Genomic DNA, 23,585 nt, shown 5'->3' with positions numbered 1-23,585 from the left:
TAGTTGGAATGATAGCTTGAAAAGTTTCCCTTTCTTTGTTAACTGAACAGTTTGTACTACCTAAAATTATCTAGGATGTTTCACTCAAATGGTCTTTATTACTATTGGACTTGTCTGTGTGATTGTAACATTGCTTTTCACATTCCACTGTCATTTTGCTCCAAATAAATTACAAGAAACATACTGTGTGTCTAAGGAGTGCAGTGTTATTGTGAGATAAGTTTAAACGGAAGCATAAAGCTCATCTGTCGCAAAAGCTCTTAATTTTAAAGAGAGGAAAATGCTGAGAAATTGAGGGAGAAAATTAAGCAAGTCAGCTGGAACTAAAGAGTTCAGAACTTCAGAGAGTTTTGTAGTCTTGGAACTTTTAAAATTACAGGTGCAGAAATTTGCTTCTACTACAAGCTCCAGATTTGGGGGAGAAAAAGGATGCACAGCATCAGGGGTTTATAGGCAGAGTTTCTCTTCTAACCAGAAGAAAAGCTTTTTGAGACGTGTATTAGGAATTGGCCTACAAAGAAGAAAACTCTTTGATCACATTCTTCTCTTGCTGAAAGACAGTGTAGGGGGTAAAGGAGAATTTTCAGGTCTAAGTACAACTTGATTTTTGCCAGAGTAAAATGAAACAACTGCATAAGGTTCAAAAAGACTTTAAATGAAGAATCTAAGACAGAGGTGGGATCTGTGCATGCTTTTGATGTTGCATTTAGGCTTTTTCCTTTCATATACTTAAGTGTTAGAACCAGGGGAAATTTTGTTAAAGGAGTTCTGAGGGCTGATGTTGAATTACATTAGACACTTAAGCACAAAATATGAGTGTTTGAAGAACTTACTGATGAGAAAAAGGGAAGGGGCCACTTTGAGGTAAAGGAGGAAAGAAAAGGTACTGGATGACTTTGAGGACTCTTAACTTTAGTCAACATTCTGTGTATAAAATGCAAGGTACTGCAAGTTTTGATTTTTAAAGCAAATGAACAAAAAAAAAAAAGCAAGTCCTGCTGATCTGTCCCTTTTAAAACTTTGGAAGTCATTCTGATCAGCAAGAAGTGTGAAGCCAGTGCCTTATTCAGACTACACTAATTTTACAAATGACTCCCTGGCTTTGCAAGGGAATGACAGATTCTTCCTGCCCCATATGTGTCTTCCTGGGTGGTGGCAGAGTCGCCTGTGAGAGATTTTTGGAGTCTTTATTTCCTTTGAAAATAAAAAGCTGCCTAAACAAATGAAGACAAGTACAATGTAACCCCTTCTGCTTGCTCAGAAAGAGGGGTTTGAGAAATGAGAGTCTTTGCAGACAAAACTTTAGACTTGTTTAAAACTAGTTATGAAGCAAAGTGCATAAACTCCCAGCTGATCCCAGTTGAGCCTTTCCCCCATCTTAACTTGCTGCTGTAGCCACTCTTTCCAGGGAAAATACAGGAAACGCAGCTTTACAGTAATACTATCTGTGACATGTTGCATTTGTTTCTGTCACAAATTTATAAATAAGTATTGTGCTTAAAGTGAGATACATGATTATGCCAAGTGGATTTACTTTCTACTGATGCTGGGGAATCCAGTGTTCAATAACTGTCTGCAGAGAGGTGAATTAACTAGGCTACAATTGAGAGGTCCATGACTTCCAGGGGATGATGGGGACAACGATGACTGTTGTGTATCATGTGTCCAATGGTAAATGATCGAGCTGGGGGGGTGGGTTGTAGGATTAGATTTCTCTGACTTCTGACAACTCTTATTGAAGCTAAAAATGTCTGTCTTTTTCTGAAGTTTGGCATTGGAAGCATTTCCAGTGGAATTTTAAAACTAATTTTACTTTATTTGCAGCTTTAGTCAGTTTTCCATGATATGATTATTAATGGGACAAAAAGAGATCCTTGAACAAGCATTTCAGTCTCATTCCTTGTTAATGTTTGCAGCTCAAATCCAATCCTAGCAATAATGAGGAAAAAGAAGCCCAGACTCAGCTGACAAAGTCTGATGAGCTACAGCGCCTGCATTCACAAGCATTATCTGCCTACCAGCAAGAGGATTACGAAGCCGCTATTTCTCTTCTTGATGAAATCTTGGCAGTAAGTGTTAAAGTAAAATGGTACTGCGAAAGGGAAGTAAGAGCTCCTGTCTGACATCTGTGTATTTTTGTTTAATAACTTCTTCACTGATGTGAAAACGCTTGGTGTAATTGGCTCAGTTTTGCTGAGCCCCATGAGTCCATAATGAAGTTGGAGAGTGGAGAATGCTGAGTGCTAGCTGCAAAAAAAAGTCAAAATAATAGATTGTAGTTAGGGTTAAAGATACAACTTCAGCCAAACTTCTCTTAAGAATAACTTTCTTGATAATAATTTCCCATTTTTCCACAGTTCAGTGTTCTTGGGGAAGCTGGGAAAAATGTTGTTCTCAAACCAATGAAGTTTTGCCAGATACAGGAGGCGTAGGGTTTTTATTTAGATTTTTCATTGCCTATATGCAGGCAGTTTTTGTCTTGAGAAAATGAAATGACAAAAGATCAAAAAATCACAAAGTTAAAAATGTACATAGCTATCTGGACTCTTCAGCTTGTTCCTTAAATACCGCTATTTGAATCTTAATCAGTATAGGTAGTCTGATAGTATAAGTGTAAATAACTCAATCATGTAGGCATTTTGTGTGTCATATTAAAAGACAGTTAACTGCTATGACTCTTCACATACAAATTAACACTGACTTGGAATTTACAACATTCTAGCTTTTGGTGAAGAAACTGCCAAAGTGTGGGAGTTTGTTTATGGGGAGGGAATGTAGAAAAGCAGAAAAGCCCCATTTTCTAAAATGGTGGTTTACAAACAAATGATAAGACCCAGAATAAATTCTCTAAGACGAATTATGATAGGCAATTCCTTTTAAGTAATTATTCTTGCCATACTGTGACATTGTTACTTCTGTATAGATCTTTAAAATCCAGATACTAATGTCAAATCTTGCGTAGCTGAATCTTACCCACAGTTGTCCTTTCTAGAGGACAACTAACAGCTTGGTCCTTGCTGCTCATTACCCCGATTCTTTTGGGAAGATATAATAATTTATGATTCTAATATCCTTCCCTGGAGGTTCAACAGACTGTCCCAGCTAAAGCAGTGCCAGTAGATTTAATTCAACTCCCTGCATGAGCTCATTGAATCATTTACAAATTTTTCAGGCCTTTGTTTTCTCTTTGGGCAGGTGCATCACAGCATCCACCAGGAAGCAGAGATGCTAGTCTCATGCGCTCTGCGTGCAGCTTGAACCTTATGCTATTGCAGTTGGCAAAGTGAAATTAAATGGGATTTTTCTTTTGTTGGGGAGGAAAAGAAGTGAAGTGTTATGGACCAAAAACAAGCTTTAATTTTGATTTCTCAAGGTTTGTGTTTGGGATGCAGAGCTACGGGAACTTCGAGCTGAGTGTTATATAAAGGAAGGGGAACCAAGCAAAGCCATTAGTGACTTGAAAGCTGCTGCCAAATTAAAGAATGATAACACTGAAGCCTTCTATAAAATCAGCAGAATATATTATCAGCTGGGGGACCATGAATTATCACTCAGGTAATTTTACTGTTTGCTGTAATCATTATAATTGAGACAGAAAATGTGATGATAAAGGTCATGATAAACTGTGAAATATCTATGTTGTCTGGTTTTTGGATAGAGTAGCAACCCTGGTCTGGATCTGATAAAGGAAGCTCCTTTGCAGAAGCTAAGAACTGGCAGTGAAGACACCATGCTTGGCAGACCAGCCATCAATGGTTCCTAGCATCTTGTTTACTAAATAGAAGCACTACTTCTATTTAGAAGCCGTAGTGTGGGTCCATCAGAGTTGCTTACATTTACTGTCTTTATTGTATTTCTCCATCCTACAAGAAAGTGCTTCTCTAAACTTGCTTTGGTGGAGCCTTTTTTTAACCTTGAACCTCCATTCAAGTTAAGTTTACAATGCAAACAAAAAATGTACGTGTTAAGTCTTAGGGCTAGATTTTTATTTTCAAGAGTGGAAACAAAAGGTTACAAGCTTAAGAATAAATAAAAAGTACAGGAGCATGCAAGTATGAGGAGCTGGGGATCCAGAGCTGTCAATCTTTCATTCTTGCAGACAGTGTCCAGTATTTTGGATGATTTTTTGATAACGTCCTACCCTTTTATTCATATTCAGTTAAGTTTAAGGTGTTACTCCCATACATACCTAGTCAGTCCTGCAGATAACTGCCCTTGCCCAATCTGGACTGTTAACTTCATACTCTGTGCTCAGCTGGACGGACTGTATAATCCTTCTTTTTGCACACAAGTGATTTCTGTGCAGCTCATCTCAGGAGTGCTACCTGCATCTCCAGACTCCTTCCAGTATGGTTTCTGCCACAGAATCTGTTCAGGAAGAGGTGAAGGGAATTGAAAAAGCCTGAGTTTCTTTTCTTGGCAGTGTATGACAAAGGCTTGTGGATGGAAATTGCATGTGATTATAAAATTAATTTTTGCAGTTATAGCTGGGCAAAAGTAAATGCCAAATAACTAATTGGTTTGCATTAGGGATCCCCTTTCCAGAGTATACTTAATCTCTGGAGCTCATAGGTCGCTTCTGTGGTGACTTTTGGTAGCTGACCATCACTTAGGCTAGTGATTTCAAGAATAGGTGGGTGTTTTTTTTTTTTTTTTCCCCCCTCTGAAATCCACACATGGATTTCCTCTGTTAAGTAATGAAATCTTAAGGGTTTTTTTAAGTACAATTGAGAGAGCTGTTGAAGAACAGAATGGTATCAGAATGAAGGGATAAGCCTCTTTTATTCTCTGATTCTATTTTCTTTTCATCATAAGATATACTAAGAAAGAGTTCTATAGCTCTTGGACTTGCTGGGTGATTAATCTTGACCTTCCCTTAGTTTCTTCCTCTTACCTTTACAGGCGTAATGATTTTCAAATAGTAGATATTTTTGTCTGTGCTTAGGAACAAAATAAGATTTTGTGATCTCTTTTCTGAAAAATATCACCTTGGTTGTACTGTGATGACTCTATATGATACAAAACTTTTATTCCTTCATATGATTGCATTCTGGAGGTTTTTTTTTTAAAAGACTTTTGACTATTTTAAGAGTTATCTGCCCTAATCAGAGTCTGATTAAACAGTCTTTGCAGTGAAAAGTCAGGCTCAGGCTTGGCTGATATTCTATCAAGAGGAGGTTTGGGTCATAGCTGAGCTTTGTTTCAGGCAGCATAAAATATACTTCTGCATAGGTGTTTTGTAATATAGCTGTGTTAAATATGTAGGAAAATTACAAACAGTTGTATCTGATAAATGCTGAATATAATTTCTTTCCCAGGGTATATTTTTCTTTTGCTGTTTAGTCAGTTATTAATGTAACACTTCTCAATCTTTGCATATTTGGCAATACAAAAGAATTAAAAACAAAACCAGACAAATATCCCTGTATGTTCTGGAAGACTTTTTTATCTCACTTTAAATTCATTCTTGGATGAAAGGAGAGATTGTGTAAAGAAGTCAACTGTTGTTCTGGACAGCTTATAGATGCCGCATTGTGTCTCTAAGTGAAACTTCATAATGTGTGGTGATGTCTTTCTGTTTTGGCTTTTTTTTCCCCTCCCTATCTCCCTGTGAAAAGTGAAGTCCGGGAGTGTCTGAAACTGGACCAAGACCATAAGCAATGCTTCTCTCTCTATAAACAAGTAAAGAAACTCAATAAACAGATCGAGTCAGCAGAGGAATTCATCAGAGAAGGCAGGTAAGTGTTCACTGCTGTACTAAAAAAAAAAAAAAAAAAAAGAAATCACTACTGAGGTGCCAACTTATTATTGATTGAGGAGTTGATTAAGTGATGCTTTTTGCATCTGTCAGTTGAAGTGGATAACTGAGCACAGCTCTCAAATTACAATTAAAATAAATATTGACTCACATAGTGACAATCCTATTCTGATTCCTCTGATGCCATTGTCTTCTCTTTGCATACTTAACTTCTTTGTGGAGTAAGTAGTAAGACCAAGATAGGGATAATATTTGTCAGCTCTCGTATGTTATTACTTAGCACTGGTGAGGCCGCACCTGGGGTGCTGGGCTCCCCAGTACAAGAGAGATGAAGCTGCTGAGAGAAAGTCCAGCGAAGTGCCACTAACATGATGGAGGGACTGGAGCATCTCTAACATGTGAGGAAAGGCTGAGATAGCTGGGACTATTCCCCTGAGCCTTCTCTGCTACAGGGTGATCTCATCAATGTATATAAATACCTGAAGGGAGGGTGCAAAGAGGGCGGAGCCAGGCTCCTTTCAGTGGTGCCCAGTGACAGGACCAGAGGCGATGGGCACAAACTGAAACAGGAGATTCCATTTGAACATATGAAAATGCTTCCCACCACCCCCTCGTTTCCACTGGGGCAGGTTGCCCAGAGAGGTTATGGAGTCTCCCCACGTTGGAGATATTCAAAATCCGTCTGGACACGGTCCTGGGCAACCTGCTCTAGATGGCCCTGCTTGAGCAGGGGGGTTGAACCTGATGACCTCCAGAAGTCCCTTCCAACCTCAACTATTCTGTGATTAAAGGACCACATCTTTAGACTAAAACCACCTAGTAACGCTGCAGTGCCTTGATAGCAAAAGTGGATCTGACTGATGGGCTTTTATGCACCCTGTTAAATGACAGGCAATGCCTCTGTATTCTTCTACTTCTTGCTTTATTTCAGTTTTATGTGTTCCCAAGCACATGACATCCAACCGTAAGGACTTGAATTTCTCCTAGCTTGTACCAACCCATGGGTTCAATCACACACTTGCATTTTTAGGTGAATGTTCTAATCCATTTCTTACTCAAACCATGGAACTTTAGCATCTTTGAAACCTTCACAGCAAAAATACATTTTACGATGTGACTTGCGGACAAGAAGGAAGGGGAGAAAACGACTGCCCGATTCAAGCTGGCTTAAAGAACTCCTTTCTTTTTTGTACCAAGAAATGCAAGTAGTACAGTGCTCACAGCAAGACTCCTGACTTAGTCCATCTCAGATATCGGAGAGGGAGATGCTTTTTTTTACCAAGTGCAAAGTGGCGTGTTGAACAGGAGGCAAATCTAGAGACTGTTGTCTGTGCACACTGAGGGATGGTAGTCATTTTCTTCTGCAAAAGCCTGCCAGGCATAGTGCCTGCTATTCTGTCTCATAGCACAGGAAGGGGAATGGGGATGTCATTCTTGAAGTGGCTGAAAATTTTCTTCATAGTGTTGTCTCACGCCACACCTTTAAGACTATTAAAGTTAAGGTACATTGCTAGAAGGATGTGAAAATCTGTGAATCTTAAAATTTTAAAATTTGTAAATAAATCACAACACCCTGAAATAGTTATTACATTTCATATTATGCTTATCTTCATGATTTAAACAGGTATGAAGATGCTATCAATAAATATGATTCTGTAATGAAAACTGAGCCGGAAGTCCCAATTTATGCTACTCGTGCCAAAGAAAGGATCTGTCACTGTTTATCAAAGGTAATTCTGCTTCTGTCTCCCTCTGTAAATTTCTTTAAAACAAACAATCCCCAAAACCCCACAACTACATGAATTTTGTTTTCCTTTCTCCTCTCTAGAATCAGCAGGCTACAGAAGCCATAAAAGTTTGTACAGAAGTTCTGCAACTGGAACCAACCAATGTGAATGCCCTGAAAGACAGAGCAGAAGCGTATTTGCTGGAAGACCTGTATGAAGAAGGTACAGTTAAATGCAGTTTGCACATACTTTTTTGTGGGCGTTTAAAATGCAGTCAGTGTGTCAAAATTTTTTAACATGCACTTTGATTCTACACTGTTGTTATCCCTAATCAGCACTGGTAGTTGCAGATTTACAAAAATACCTGCTAGTAATTTTGTCTTGATTAGTAAAAGTGGAATGTACTTGTTTTATCTGCAGCGGAGTTGTCTTTACAACAGTGGGCTATGTTCAGGATGTTTTATGAGACTGTACAGCTTGTTCAGCTTACTTAAACACATTTTATATAATCGGCAATGTCAGACAATTCCATTTAGAGATAAAAGGTAATTATAGTCAGGGTGATGTAAATCCATTTTAGGAACTCCATTTTAATGTCTTTAGATGGCAGCATGAAACAATACTGTTCTATCCCCTAGCATATGTTGAGGGCAGAGGAAGATAATGGCCGTTGCTTCACCTCCATGGGTCTCTGTAGTGCTGCTAAGAGCCGTAAACTGATTCTACTCATGAGGAGGCTGCATTTTCCATACGGGGTTTCCATAAAATGCATACTGTTACATGGTCCCATCTATAGCCTTGGAAAATAGGGACTGAGTAATGGGTGTCTCCGAGTACACCATTATGTTGTTACCTAGCTTCTTTAAGAGTACTAAGTGCTAATGTGCTATAAAAAAAAGTCTTCAAAATTTAATTTAGTGAATCTCATTTCCACAAGAAACCAGGCTTAAGAAGGAAATTGGACAGTGTGTCTGTTCCACCCCTGTGCTCAGTCATGCAACAGTTTTTGAAGCGTTGGGCTGTTCCAGTCAGATGTGGTGAGGGAAAGGACTTTGAGACTTTAAATCTGCAGAAAACTATTCCATTAATTTTGGTACTCATAGAACAATTTTCCTTTTCTGTATTCTGGTACTGGATCTCTTGCTTTACAACTGAACAAAAAAAAATCTTTTCGATTTAAACATTCATGAAGGCAGCTGTTCTCATTAATAGCACGCTCAAATTTTTTGTCTTTTTGAGAAATTAATCACTGAGAGATGATATTGCTCACCTCTTGAAGTTCACTTCAAAAATTTTGTTCTTTTTTTAGGCCTCCTTGACTCAAATGTAAACATGGTATAAAGAGGACTGGTGTAGTTTCAGGCCATCCTCTTCATCAGCCCTGTAGACTTCGTACTTCTGAAGTGACCTAGTCCTACTCCCTCTTTGCTGAGGCTGGCAAGCCTTCTTCCTTCTTATAAGAAAAAGGGTGGAAGACAGCAGCATTTCAGAGAACTGATGACCTTTGTACAAAGGGATTGCTTAAAAAAAAAAACAAAAACCAAAGTGTGAGGAAAAACTACCTTTCTGTTTTTCTTAGGGTAATGTTTTTCCATCTTTTGATTGTTCAGAACTGCAATGTCAACCTAAAAGTAAGGCTCAGGAAGATTTCACAGTGATGAGGTCCCCTTTGGGCATTTCCTCATCTTTTTCTGTACTTCAGTACAGTGGAAGTAAGTTCAGTCAGTGTTGGGAAAAGCAGATTTACAAATTAATAAAAAAACCCACTTCCCTAAAAATAGTTGAAGGTACAGAATACAAATCTACATAGATTACGGCTTGTACAAAGGTTTTTGATTTAAGAGGGAGGAGTATCAGCCAAAGGAGAACCCAAAGAAAATTTAAGGTTATTTTTTCCCCTCAAGGTGTATGCATCTTCAGCTTAGAGGAGGGTACAGAGAGAGGCAGGCCAAACAGGCCCTGCTGTGAGTCCTCTTAGATGTACCTTTTGCTTCTTACTAGTGGACAGAATTGATCTGTTTGTTTTTCTTTAAATTGATGAATCTCAATTTGGGTCTTTCTAACATTATCTTCTGTTAAATCCTCATCTATTTCTGGTTCCTCTAGGGTGAGAGAATCTGGCAACTCTTGCAACTTAAAGGGGGAAAAAAATTTTTGTAACAAGGTCCTGCACAAATGCACAGAGCCAGCTTGGTCTTGTGCTGCAGCAAATGCCTCCCTATTATGGGATATAAGGAAGCGCAGAGAAGACACACCGGGGATCTGGGAGAGCTTATTTCCTGGCCCTGGTTGAGTGGACAACCATGCTAGAGTGGAACGGTGCTCCTCCAAATCCCTGCTGTTTGGCATATCCCCTGCCTTCGTCCTGCCCTTGACAGTAGTGAGATGGTTGTAGTTACACTCCTCCTTCCAGCAGAGCCTCCGTAAACAGTATTACAGTCCATTAATGTTAGTCTGCCTGAAGGTGTCTTCACTTACCCTCAGTTTTAACTGCTATAAAATGATGGCTGATTTCTCTCTGCTGCAGAGAACAGTAGCGTAATTAAAGTTGTAGTCTCATATTTAAAGGGGCAAACTGATTCTCATTCTTCCCTCAAGAAGACTTCAAGCTGGAGGCACCTATTTTCCTGTTTAAAGACAGGAAATTTCAAAGTACTTGTAATTCAGAGCTTTGAAGGCTATTATTGTTAAGTGTTCAAGATGCACTTCAGTATGTATAGCTGAGTTCTGATTCCCATCAAATGGTTTTAATTACTTTATAATCACATGGGATCCAGGGCTTGTCTACTGAGTCAGATGTGTAATGACTCCCTTTCTGGCTTACCTCATAAGTACAGGAGTCTATCTGTCTGAAGTACACAGAACAAGTTTTGTCAAAGAAGAAAGAAGAAAAACCACCTTGCTGTTTCAGAATTGGTCAGGACATCCTTTTTTTTTTTTTCTCCCTCTCCCCACCCTACTACTGTAGAGGAAACAGTCCCTATTTCAGTAAGAGCATAACTGGTTCAGTTATTCCTCTAACAGAGTTGGCATGGACGTAGGTTGTCTGCAGTTACTCGTGTTTGATAGGAAACTAATTCTGTATATGGAATAATGGCCAATCTTGGTCACTCAGTTTTAAAGATGCAGGCGAGATAGGAAAGCCAGCTAAGGTGTTTAGAGATACGATGCGATTTACTATTCGAGAGCTTGTGAAGACTCTTATATTGAAAGAAGGAGAGTTAGATTTGACTAAAGTGTTCAAATTGAAAGTGATACTGGAAACTGGTTGTTCCTTTCATGTCGTGGGACAGGATGAAAGGAATCATAGAATCATTGAGGTTGGAAAAGACCTCTAAGATCATCGAGTCCAACCGTCGACCCAACACCACCACCCACTAAACCATGTCCCTAAATGCCACATCTACACATCTTTTAAATACCTCCAGGGATGGTGACTCAACCACTTCCCTGGGCAGCCTGTTCCAATGTTTAACCACTCTTTCAGTAAAGAAATTTTTCCTTACGTCCAGTCTAAACCTCCCCTGGCGCAACTTGAGGCCAAAGGAAGAAAGGATGCTCTCTGAAATAGCAGGCCAGTAAGAAGCAGCAGTGATTCTTGTGTTGGTTTGAGGTACTAGTGCTTTTAGAAAGAGTGACTGAGAAGAATTGATTAAATATCTCACTTGACATACCGTGAATTAGTAGTAAATCTCCTGGTTTCATAGCAAACTTCTTGTGGTCAGGAAGCTGTCACCCTGCTTCCAACCCTCACCCCTCAGGTGGGGACAGTGATTAGCTCTCAAAGGGGAAAATTCCTACACTGGAGAGTACCATCAAAATTGAAGTCTCTTCCAGCTGAGAGAAAGTGCAAAAGGTACTTGCCGTCAGGTGTGCTGGGTGCATTCCCTCTGCTGTGTGCAGCACTAAAAACATACCTTCCCATATGCTTAATACTTGCAGCCTTTAAATAAGGGAGTCAATTTAAAAAAAGAGAAATCAAGTACTGTCATTGCAAATACTTGACCCCTGAGCAGCTTGGTTGCCAGCAGTGGTGCATGCTGTAGATGTTGCGGTGCTCAGTGAAGTTGAGCAATCTGATCTGCATTTGGCAGGATGTTGTGATGGGACCTCCATTATTACATGAAGCAGATTAAGTGCGCTGGTGCTTAAAATTATTGGAGCAGTAAAGCAGTGTAATGAAATCCCTGCATTTTCATTATTTTTATCAGTTTTGACAGCATATATTGGGCACATGCATTAGTGTACACCCTTGTTTGCTGTTTTTTTAATGGCTGGACAAATTATTAAAAATAGCAGCAGAAGCCAAAGCGCTTTGTTCAGGCAGCAAATGACAGTGTCCAGTGATGTGAAAATGAATAGAAATTTTGTTTTCTTTGTAATAGCATATGAAATTGTTGGGGCACTGAAAATACTTTTTGGAATTTTTTTTTTTCCAATAACCAAAACAAGATTGCAGTGGTATCAGATGTCTGGTAATACAAATTCATTAGCACTTCCTGCTGTCTTGCTCAGAAACAGTGAAAAACAAATGTCACACCTGCTGAGAAATAGCATCTGCTTGGAAATAATCTGATGCAAGTACTTTGTATAACTTGAGAAACCTAGGAGACTTGGATCTGCAAATGAGACTGAGGATTATAACAGTGAAAGAAGAGCAGTCTCATTAAAGACTTCAACAGTTGCTTCCCTTGATAAATCTTGATATCAAAGAATATTTAAACTTGGTGTCTTAAGCATTCAGTTACCACTTAAAATAATAATATAGCTTACTTTAAAAAAAAAAAAGTGTAGACCTGGAATTTCTTAAAAATTCATGAATACCTTTCTTTCATTCCCGAGAAATGCAACTCTTGAAATAAAAGCAAGAGCATGCCTTTGGAAAAAAAAAAAAATACAACTGTCTGCATATTATGCAGAGGCGTAAAAAGGGAATATTTGTCTTTCACGAACAGCATGAACTTATTGGTAATCTGAAATCCATCTTTATTGTCATTAAAGAGGAAGGGGCTTTCTATCGTGCTGATTGAGTGCAGACTGTGGGAGAAGAAGGAATATTAATTTAAAGACTCTGTATAATGCATCCTTCAGTTGAACAGCGACGTATGGGACTAACATTGTGCAGTGGGCTCTTCAAATACTAGTTGCTGAAACTTGCTTCTTGATTCCTGTCCCAGTCCTACATGCTCGTTATGTTCATCCATGTGAATGTCTAACATTTAGAGAGTGTTCTGACCTGCCGCTAGTAACCTCCCTTCTCCTTCCTTTCCAAAAAGTGTGATGAACCTAAAGAAAGTAAGTTACCTAATTAATATGTGAAAGTGAATCTCCTCTACTCCAAGGTTTTTCAATTTCGAAAAAAAACCCATGGCAAGTTGAAATAAAAGTTTTGCTGTTTATATACGGTAATAGCAAAACTTCAGTTTTGGTGAGTGGTTGAGTTCTTTAAATTGAAGTTGGTAAAGATTTGTGTAACCTTTCTTCATTCACTTTTTTTATAAAAGCTATTAAAGACTATGAGACTGCTCAAGCCAATAGTGAAAATGACCAGCAGATTCGGGAGGGGCTAGAACGTGCCCAGAGGATGCTGAAGCAATCACAGAAGAGGGATTACTATAAAATTTTAGGAGTAAAAAGGTGAGATACTAATATCTGAGATGATGATGTGAAAGTTGGTTATTAAACCAGTACATCTGATCACTTGAATTTGTTCTGCTGAGTGTTAGTTTTTGTTCCTGTATCTTGCTACCTTCACTTTCCTACTGTACTAGTTTAGCAGTGTTCAGCTTTTAAGTAGCATTTGTTTACAATTCCTTTAGAAAGAATGAAAAAAAACCACTGGGAAGGAAGGAAATAAACCCCTTGGCAAGAAATTCTTAGTATAGATGATCAAGAGTCAGGTGAATGAATTGGGGAACAAATGAAGACTGGAAAGAATTACTGAAAGCAACAAAAAATAAAATTGTGGCAGATAGTACGATGGATTGGAAGAGTTTGAAAGGACTAATTGAAAGGTATCTGAAATACTTCTGCCATTAACCTGGAGAAACAGGCGACCTCTCTTTCTAATGAGGACCAAACAAATGTCCAGTTCTGAACTAGTATTGGTGATCCTTCCAATTGTGAGCTAATTTGACCTCTACTCTTTGTGCTTTTTGTTACTCACCTGATGGTAAATTCTTCAGACTGGGAAATTCTGCATAGTAGCTGGCAGTAGCATCTTTACAAAGAAAGTAAATGGGTGGTGAAGGAAAGAGTGAGTAATCTTTGTTTAAAGTTGCAATCTGCTTCCTCTGTTTTTTGTGTAAAGAATCTTCAGTGCCACCTGCAGAAGGTTAACTAACTCATAATTTTCCTGATGCCCTTAATTACTGTCTCAGTGTTTAAAATAAACGTGTAGTTTCAGTAGTGTGGCATATGAACAATTAGAAAATTAAGTTATCTGTAATTTTATCCATCCAGAAATGCTCGAAAGCAAGAAATCATAAAAGCTTACAGAAAGCTGGCGTCCCAGTGGCACCCTGATAACTTCCAGAGTGAGGAAGAAAAGAAGAAAGCGGAGAAAAAATTCATTGATATAGCAGCTGCTAAAGAAGTCCTCACTGACCCAGGTAATGATTGTTCTTACGCAGTGACTTCATTTTTTTTAATTACTTTCTTACAGTAATGTAAAAATGCAGCAAGTGTAAGCCATAACAAGCATTACAGCTTCCCTTTTTCCCTTTCTCCCCTTATCCATCTTGAAGAAGCAATGCACTAATACTTGCATCCAATCTGTTGCATGAAGTCAGATGTAAACCTAGAATTATTTATTGTGTTTCAGTGACTTTTGTTTAAAGTCAAATAAAAATTATTATTTCAAAGGTCTCTTGTTAGGATATCATCTTGCAGAGATTTCCAGGATTGATTAACTCTGGAGATGCTCACTTGAAGGATGTGGGTGTCTCCTTCTGCCTAAAGTTCTATTGCAAACTACATTTAGATTATAAGAGCACCTGAAGTACTCCAGAGAAGCCCTCAAAATTGGCCCTTGTTGTGTGTATCGGAGCCTAGATGCGTTGTGCAAACAGATGCTCTGCCAACAGAGCAGTTGCCCGAGGGCAGGGGACTGAGTTCTCGGTTCCTGTCGGCCTGAGGATGCCCTTGCTGCTGGTCTGTGACCAGGCTCCTGAGGCCGTCCCAGTCCCCAGGAGCAAGGAGCCCTGTCAGGTCTGGCTGTCTGCTCATCAGCTCTGGAGGAGGGGAAAAAAGCGAAGAGTGCGGTCACTTTCCTGGGAGATCCTGTGGTGTGGTGACTAGGAGATCTGATGTCTGTCTCGCCAAGAGATGAACGGAAGGGTTTGGACCATTTAGTCTCAAGAATGTAATAAAAACCGAGGTGGTGTGGTTATCTCGCCTCCTTTAAAAAAAAAAAAAAAAAAGGCAAACAAAGCCAAACAACCAAAAAAAACCAACCCCAACAAAAAACCAACCAACCAAAAAAACCCTCAACCAGAGCCATCTGTTAAGTTCTTGTCTTCAAAGTGTTCCTGTATGGTCACTAGAAAGACGGAAGCAGGTAAAAGATGTAGATATCGGAGGCTTCCGTTTTTATGTTCAACTGTTCAGGATCATCTAAGGGATAATTAGGCAGATGGGCTCAGACTTTCTTGGGGGAAGGAGGGATCTGAGAGTGATTAACTGCATTACAAGCACTTCTGGTCAGAAAACCTTCTTCTGTGTTAATGTGATCTTTGTTCATAATTATGAGCACAAATTAGGAGATTTATATACTGGAAGTGTTTGAGATGCTGTTTGCCCTGTCAGCATCTCCACATGTTCATCTACTTTCTCCTTGACACTGTTGCTTATGTCATGTTTACCATTCCTGTCAAACCAACTGGGCAAGACAAGTCACACCGGTCGTATTTGGCTTTTGTAATGCCATCTGTACTGCTTTCTGTCTCTTCTTACTGTGATGACATTCTCTCCTTTCATCCAGATATTTTTCCTAGGTCATTTTCTGGCTCTAGTGACCATGTTGGTTATGTAAAGAAAAACTATAAAGCCTGCAGGCTTCTGAATCTCTGAGCTTTCATTTGCAAGCTTATTTATCATAGGGCTCTAGTGTACTTTGAGGCCATCTTCTGCATTCCTCCCCCAGCCACTCATGATTCCCCCCTAACGAACTCCTTTGCTTCCCTTCTCTGCCTTGATGAAATGGGTGTCCTGAAAAAGTGCCAGGTGATCAAAAACCTTGTGGCGCTTGCAGGCTGCTGGAAAGTTACATGTGGGTGTAAGCAAGAGCGTAGTGGCGTAGCCTGTGACTTGTCTGTGGGTCTTGGGGAAGGCTTTCAACTCTGTCTCCGCTGGACTGGACTACTTAAAGAACACGCTTTCTGCCTCCAGACTGCTGTCCCCTAGACAGCTCTCTGCCTGAATGGTGTGTGGAGAAGATTGAAAACGTTTGGGGCTCTGCCTGCTGACTTTCGTGCTGTTGCTGAATGATCAATACTGGAATGTATTGGTTGTGAAGAATTGGCAGGATACAGCGTGGTCTGTCCTCGGACCATCCTGAGCGAGCGCAGCTATGAGAGAATAGGTCCAATAAACTCAGCAAGGACAAGATGTCCCAATTATTTGTGGGACACAGTTGGTCAAAGTGCAACTGTCCTGTCCCTGTTGAAATTCATACCTGTCCTGTTGGACAGCCAGGTACTGTCTTGCCTTGTTTTAAACTAAATGACTCGTTTGAAGTTTTTCATACAGCGTTTTCATGGAGTTAGTCTCTTCCTGCTGGTCTCCTGGGCAGCTTTGAAAACCTCAAAGTAATTAGGTTCTACAGATGCTGCCAATACAAGTGATAATTGCAGCTCTCTGGGTTGGGGGGGGGGGGTGTGAGTTGGTTATTGGTTGTCAAAGGTGCTTGGTGTTACTGCCCTAACTGCTGTGCCATGATTCCACCTTGGTTTTGTTTCCTTCAGAAATGAGGCGGAAGTTTGATGCGGGAGAGGACCCACTGGATGCAGAGAGTCAGCAGGGTGGGGGCAACCCTTTCCACAGGAACTGGAACACGTGGCAAGGATTCAACCCCTTTGGTTCTGGAGGAGGACCATTTACATTCAAATTTCACTTCAGTTAGAGCCAAGACTGTTTCTGGTGGCGGCTGCTGTTTTTTACTTAATTCGTTGAAAAATAAAAAGTCTCTCAGTTCAAGACCCAAAATCTTAATTGCTAAGGTTGTCCTTAACCCAGAGTCTTACTGCACCAGAAGAAAGCTCCTTCTTTCTTTTTAGTATTCAAAGAGTTTGCTTTGTGGTGAACTTGACAAGCTCGTACTGCTTGGGGGGGGTTTGTTACTGCCTATGTATTTGTTGTGGATATGCAGGACATGTTTATTCCTATGGATGGAAAAAACGGTGAGAGGCTACTTAGGACAACACTTAAACACAAATTTAGGACTCAAGTATATGCTTAAAGGTAAAAATGCATGTAAATATTTTTCTGAATCGGGGCCTAATAAAACGTGGAAAGGGTAGTTACGATAGTTTCTACGTTAACAAATCGTTAGTCGTCGCGCTCAGCAGAATGATCCATCTCTCAGTATTCTTAAAAGGAGGCCCCAGTGACCACCGGCGGTGTTACTGTCGGCAGTGCCGTGGGTAGGGTGAAGAGGCTGCCTATGGAGTGAGTCTGAACAACCGCTCTGAAAGAAGATCGCTTGTAACTAATTGTGTTTGAAAATGTCTACTCGCTTTACTCATTAACCTGAAATGAATTGGGATGATTTCCTTGGTGGTAGTTGTCAAATATGAAAGTAAAAAAATATACCTGATGTTTTTTTGAGAGACTTGTTCTGAATGTGATTTGGGATGCGTAGGTATCATTTTTGAGTAGTTTGCACTTTAACAAAATATCTGCTTGAACTTTGAGCAAAAAACTTTGATGTGACATTTCCCCGACTATGCAGCAGTTTGTTACTTCCCCGTACGTAAACTCAGAACCAGTACGGGTTGTGAGGTGAGCGTGCTGCGGACTGTAGGAATACGATATTAACTCTGGCCTTCCCCCCGTAATGCAGCTTCATTTCTGCTGGGTGATGCAACAGGGAGTCAATACTCACTGTGAAATTGTTGGAAGTAATTTTATGCTTTGTGTAACAGCCACAGTACTGCAAAAACAACTGCCTGTGCGCAAAAAGAGGAACTAGCTTTCCATTAGCCAAAAGTCTGGTTTATTTCTTCTATATGCACGTAGCTAAGATTGGTTTGGTGTATCGATCGAACTGTGTGAATGCGATGTGAGGTACTACCAGGAGCGTAGCTGCTATGAGTGAATAGTCTTCTCATTCTGTAGCCGAACATGTCGTAATTACCGATGAGTTTCATCAGCAGCCATTTTCTTAGAATGCAAGAATTACAGTTCATCAACGTTTTCTTGATTGGATTTTAACTGGAAAACAATAATCAGTTGATCGGAATCTTCTCTCACTTCAGCTCATGGCATTTGAAAGCATAAGCAGCCTCGGTAAAACAAACGAAACTGGCAAATAAGGCCTTCGATCTGAAAGCGAGTGTTTTATTACTGTAACCAGAGTCGCTGTTGAAGCGTAACGCTTGTCTCCTGCCTCAAGTACTTCACAAACATAATTGTGAGGCCATGTGGCTTTGTAAAATGTTTTCCGACAGCAATTTAAAGGTCAGTGTTTGTTCAGCAGAAATTTATCTTCAAGCTGAAGAGTGAATGCGGTGGTTTCTAACAGTTTATGGTACAAAACCACCCAGCAGCCTATGAAACTCCGGCGTCAAGTATTTTCCAAGTTGAATGACTTTCTAGATGTTTGATTTCTTCTGCTTTTGACCTGTCCGAAAGCTTGTTGTTTACACTCTGTAGAAGATGCTCGGGACGCTGTTCACGCTGTTCTAGGCTAGCACGGTTCTCGTAGGACCTCTAGGGCTCAGACATAGGAACTTGCTGCACCGATAAATAACCTGTTACCCCGTGGTGTCAGCCGATGCAGACGGCTCTCTGCGCGTGTGCTTTTTGCTCACGGTAAGTAAAAGGTCGGTAGGTAGCTCTCGGGTATGAGGGTCTCTCTCGGCTGTCGTCGGCCCTCTGTCCCTGGGGGGTGAGCTAGACCCAACCACGGTGGCTGCTGGGTGGCTCGCCGGTTGTACGTGTTGGTGTGCGAGCCATTGCTCTGGGTCAACGCTTTTGTATCGCCCTGTTCGCTACAGAAGGGGCTGTTTTTAAATTAATACTGAATGACCGGTGTCAGCAATATGTCGTATTTTGTACATAGAGGAGTGTTGTTCGGTTTCAGGAAGTCACAATAAATGCCACAGACAGCTATGTTTGTGTGCTAGGGAAGTGCTGGAAGTGATACATCTTCTTTGAAAGGACAGCCCTCGTTCAGCTCTTTCTGTTCTCATCCCTCTCCCTTCTCTCTTTTAAAAGCTACAGCTGAGAAAATTGTTTCCTGGTTGGTTTATTTTTTTTAAGGGAAGGCGTAAGATAGTCCCTCATAAGTGAATTATTCGTACAAGGCCCTGATGTTAGAGCAGTGCGTAGTTGTTTCTCGAAGGCAACGGACAGTTCTGCTGTACGCTGGAAGCGGCCGGGAACAACAAGGATTATGTTTATTTTGAGAATGAATGGGAAAGGGAAAATTGCATGTTAAGAAAAGAAGAAAAGGCTTGAATGTAGTCGGTAGAAGTAGGAAGACGATCAAATGCGTGAGCGCTGTTCGTGGAGTCCTTCTGTGGAAGACCGTGTCTTGAAAACAAAACCGAAAAACAGCAGTGGAGAATGCGGCTTTCCGCTACCAAGCGGCTGCCGATGGCAAGAGGTGTTACCGCGCCAGAGCTGTTTGAGGGAGCAGATGCTGGCTTTTAGCTCTGCGGTACTTCTGAAAATACAGGAGGACAAAGTTGTGTTAAAAAGAAAGCATTTACGTTTCAAGGCTCTCCAGGTGCGGTGATGCGTTTCCTGATGTGACTTCAGAAAACGAAGCGCTGGTAACGCACCGAGCATTAACGGCGCAAGCCGCGTACAAGGAAACCGAATTCGCCTTTTTATTTATTAGTGGGCGTCTGTAGTGCAATCACGTTCAGTAACTGAACGTCGAAGTAAATGTCTTGTTCGTTTGTAAACCCCGGGATGTGCATGAAGCATCCTTACAATACTTGGCCTATGTGTAGATGCAGACTTTCTCTGTTGAATTCTCTCTTTCGGTTTTAATAAACTACTTTCCAGCTTGTTTTAAAATGAAGGGGGGGCGGGGGGGGGAAGCGTATTTTACTTGATACATGCTTAATACTGATGTATTCATAAACCGGTATTAAAACAGATTCAAAGTGAATTACAAACTTAAGAGCTCAAACTTGCGACATACGCAGGAAATGTGTCAGCTTAAACTTTAAAAAAAAAAAGCAAGCTTGTTATCGTTTCAGTTTTCAGACCAGTGTTTGGATTAAGACTTACTCTTCTGGTTGGGGCTGTGATTTGTAGGAGCTTTGCTGGAAACCAGCCAGCGTAGCATAGCAGGTTAGTTGTATTTAAAAGTGCCTTATTGTAAGGTATTGTTTGTTTGCTCTGTAATACACACTTTTATCCATACAATAATCAAAAAATAAATGGGAGAATAATTTTTGTTTTTGCCCTCAGCAAATCTCAAAGTAGCAGTTTTATGTTTTAAGAAGGATGAGTAAAGCTAGCCAGAGATTTATCGAATGTTTCAAATTATAAAAGTGTCTTTATATAAAATCATAAATCTAAAACACAAGAACTGTTTTTTCTAGAATTGTGGGAATTATTTTATGGTATTTTTCACAATAAAGATATTTATGATGACCAGAAAGCACTGCAGTGTGTTTGTCTGCCCTTCTTCCCTCATCCTGCCCTCCAAGTTTGGAGTTAGAGCTGTGCAGAAACGTGGTAAAAGGCTGCCAAAACGCCGGCTTGGGGGCTACGGTAAAATTTCTTAAGCAGCTAATGCAGAAGTCGTCAGGCTTTAAGGAGTAAGGTACGGAGTGAGGCAGCATTTGGATACTTCACGCTTGGGTTTCAAAACTTTAGTTTTCCTCCCATTCGGCCGGACACAGCTAGTTCCTGCCGGTGGGTGCAGCCCCCCCCTCCTTGTAGCTGAGCGGGTAGCAGGAGTGCAGCAAGGCGGCGTGTTGAAGGTAGAGGAGGGTGCTTAAACCGTCCCAGATGGGTACCTGGCTGTGTTCCGGGGGGGCTTTCTGGTTAGCAGCCTGTCCCAGGAAAGCCTCGGGCCCCTCGGTTGCTGGTGATGTGAGGGGAGAGGAGGAATCCCCTCTGCCCCCTCTCCTGAGGCTGGAACTTCTGGCCAGCCAGCCAGCAGCTCTGGGGAGAGAAGGTGGGTGGCTGAGGGCGTGTGGGATGAGCGTGTACTCTAAGCTGTGGTTTCTAGGCAATGCTGAAACCTACTTCTAAAGGCAGTAAACTGATTGTTTATTATTATCTTATACAATGTTCCAAGGGGGCTGACAAAAGTACCAGAACTTGGAAGGCAGGTGAGAGGTTGCTGAGCCTGCAGGAGTTACTTAGGCAGCAGCTCTTTCAGCTGGACTTCAGGGCCAGCTGAAGAGAAGAGGCAGTGCTACTCCGCAAAGGCGGAGTCTGTAGGAGTCTGGAGCAGAAACTGCGTCCTGGGGCCTCAGAGCAGACCGTGCCCTCAAAGTACTCCGGTAGAGCTGGAACTCCATTGGTGACTTCACCGAAGAAAGCGTCAATTCATACACAACGCCATAAAGCGCCACCAAGGGCTCAATCTACTCACCAGTACAACCCCTGCGCTGCAACATGAGAAATGAGGCGGAGTCACATCCATGGCATCTATAAGGATGACAATCCTACCTGAAGTCATCCAGAGCATGTATACGTGCATGAATGACAATGTGAGTAAGTAAGCGAGCTCCTTATCGGTCATCAGAACGTGCATGTTATTTTCTTAACCTCTTCCTTAAAACTGTTAGTTTTTAGGAGTTCCTGGTTGGAAGCAATTTATTGTACGCTCTCTTGTGTGCGTATACAGTGGTGAAGGGCACAGATACATACACAGCTGGTGAGAGCGAAGGTGTCCAAGTTTAAAATTCCATGGCTTGCAGCTGCCAAATGTGTGAAAGTGAACAGAGGACAGAAGGTGAGATGAGATTTTGGGGGGGGGGGGGAGGAGGGGGGCTGGAAGCAAGGGCTTCTTTAAGAGGCCAGGTTTTATGTGAGATTCCTTAGCGTGGTTTCCCAGTGTCTGTCTGTGGAAACCTGTGGCCTACGATACGAGCACTTCAGACTTTCTTGACCTCAAATAGCGCAACGGTAAGAGGTGCAGTTACGGTCTAGGAGAGATTCTTGAAATCTCAACCCTGCGAGGATTGGGGAAGGAGTTGCAGCAGGAGCACGGGGTTGTTTTTTGGGCAGTTGTGTGGTTGGTGGTGGTGTTTTCTTCAGGCTCATAGCTGTAAGCAGAGTATCCAGCTAACCAAGAAGAGGAGGGACGTGCAATGTGGAGAGACGGGAGAAGCTAACGGGTAGAGTCACAGCTGAGCAGCTGTTTGTCAGGGCTTATAACATTGCCAAGTTCTGGCAGTTTTCAGAACACTAGAGTGGTGTATCTCTTGCATCATCTTCCTAAATGTGAAGAATTTTTCTACGGGCGAAACGTATTTCCCTACTGTTGTAACTGCAAGACTCGATATGTGTTAGAGAATGCCAGATGCTTGCTAGAGGTTCGCTGATGCTAAGGGTGGCAAAGAATTGAAAGCACGGTGTTATTACACAGCGTGTCCATACGAGAGGTAAATCATAGTAGAATGGCAGTGTGCCTCGTGCATTCGAACGAGTAGCTAAAACCTACAGGCCCTGACAACCACCACTGCGAAAAGGTGTTACATACATACATACATACATACGGCCAAAGAGAACACCGACATTTCAGAGAAAGATAGATTCCACTAAAGGAGGAGCGAGTCAACCTGACCATGTGTCATCAGTCTGTTAAATACCTGGAAGTGGAAGTTAAAAACAGAGTCAATGTGACAAGTCAACTGAAAGGAACCGTGTTTGAAAGCTGGCTTCTCAGAACTGAGCTTGTGGAAAAAAGAATGACCCTGCTGAAAGTGCCTTTGCTCTTAGGCCCTTCGGGGAGAAGTTTTGGCTGCTTCTCTTTCACCTGGACCATCCTGTGCTGAAAGGAAAGGAGCCGCAAGCGAAGACAGTCTCTTTTCACGAAGTCCAACATCAGCTCAGGATGCAGTTCGCACTGTCGGAGCGTCCTCCGCAACCCTTTCACAAGGTGCAGGTCTGACTACTCGCTGTGTTTAGGCGACGTCCGCTCAATCGTATTGTGCCGTGCTGGGAAACTCTGACCTTACGGTGGAGATAAAGCACCTCAAAGGCGCAGAGAGACTGAGCACTTTCAGGCCTGCAATTTTATATATATTCATCCGTATAGAACTGTTATCTCTTGCAAAGGAAGAAAATAATTATCTGATAATAAAAGGTCAGCATCCATGTAACTAATTACACAATTTTATTAATGTGTTTTTCATGCATGTCTTTAGGTTAAAAAAAAAAAAGAGTGCAGCATTGATTGATTCTGTTTTTAAGCCATGGATATAAATAAATTTCTGTGTTTAGCAAAAGGCACTTTAAAACGCACCTACACCTCTGTATTTTACAGTTGTCAGAGCCCAAAATCTGGTCCAGAGTGACACACTGATGACTGGGGAAAGCTAGTTATGTGACATCCTCTTCAAGATTTCTGGCAACGTGCGATGAGAAGCTGCCAGAATGAATCCTCACTCTTCTGAATGAAGCAAAGGTAAAAGAACCAAGATCTCCATCGGCAGAGAGAGATTTAGGCTCAGCAATACTGATTGTGGCTACAACTCTGTGACTCCCGCCTTCGGGAGAGGAATTCACACACCAAATTGAGACTTTCAACCTGCAGTTGGCTGAGAAGCGTCAGAAGGAGCTGCTGGGATGTCTGTCTGACATTCAGAATGAAAGCGTAGCTAACGCGAGCGATGTCTCGAGACTGTCCTCTTGCATGATAGCCTCACTGTGAGCACACCCTCTCAGGCAGTGGGAGATCTGAG

At 41.3% G+C, this 23,585-nt stretch overlaps 1 protein-coding gene across 1 annotated transcript in view; it reads left to right on the top strand.

Moving 5' to 3' along the window:
- The window catches only part of DNAJC3 (DnaJ heat shock protein family (Hsp40) member C3), a 40,319-nt gene extending 19,993 nt beyond the window's left edge, over positions 1–20,326 (top strand). Inside the window, exons 5-12 of the mRNA XM_076362116.1 lie at positions 1,917–2,069; positions 3,374–3,555; positions 5,619–5,738; positions 7,383–7,488; positions 7,587–7,707; positions 12,990–13,122; positions 13,948–14,096; positions 16,449–20,326. Coding sequence (XP_076218231.1) covers positions 1,917–2,069; positions 3,374–3,555; positions 5,619–5,738; positions 7,383–7,488; positions 7,587–7,707; positions 12,990–13,122; positions 13,948–14,096; positions 16,449–16,606 — 1,122 coding nt within the window. The 3' untranslated portion in view covers positions 16,607–20,326. The remainder of the gene's footprint in view (positions 1–1,916; positions 2,070–3,373; positions 3,556–5,618; positions 5,739–7,382; positions 7,489–7,586; positions 7,708–12,989; positions 13,123–13,947; positions 14,097–16,448) is intronic.
- Positions 20,327–23,585: the final 3,259 nt, after the last annotated feature.

This window comes from Aptenodytes patagonicus, chromosome 1 (assembly GCF_965638725.1).
Source record: "Aptenodytes patagonicus chromosome 1, bAptPat1.pri.cur, whole genome shotgun sequence".
NCBI lineage: Eukaryota > Metazoa > Chordata > Aves > Sphenisciformes > Spheniscidae > Aptenodytes > Aptenodytes patagonicus.
Note: the sequence above shows the minus strand (reverse complement) of the source record. Positions and strands in the feature narration are given on the sequence as shown.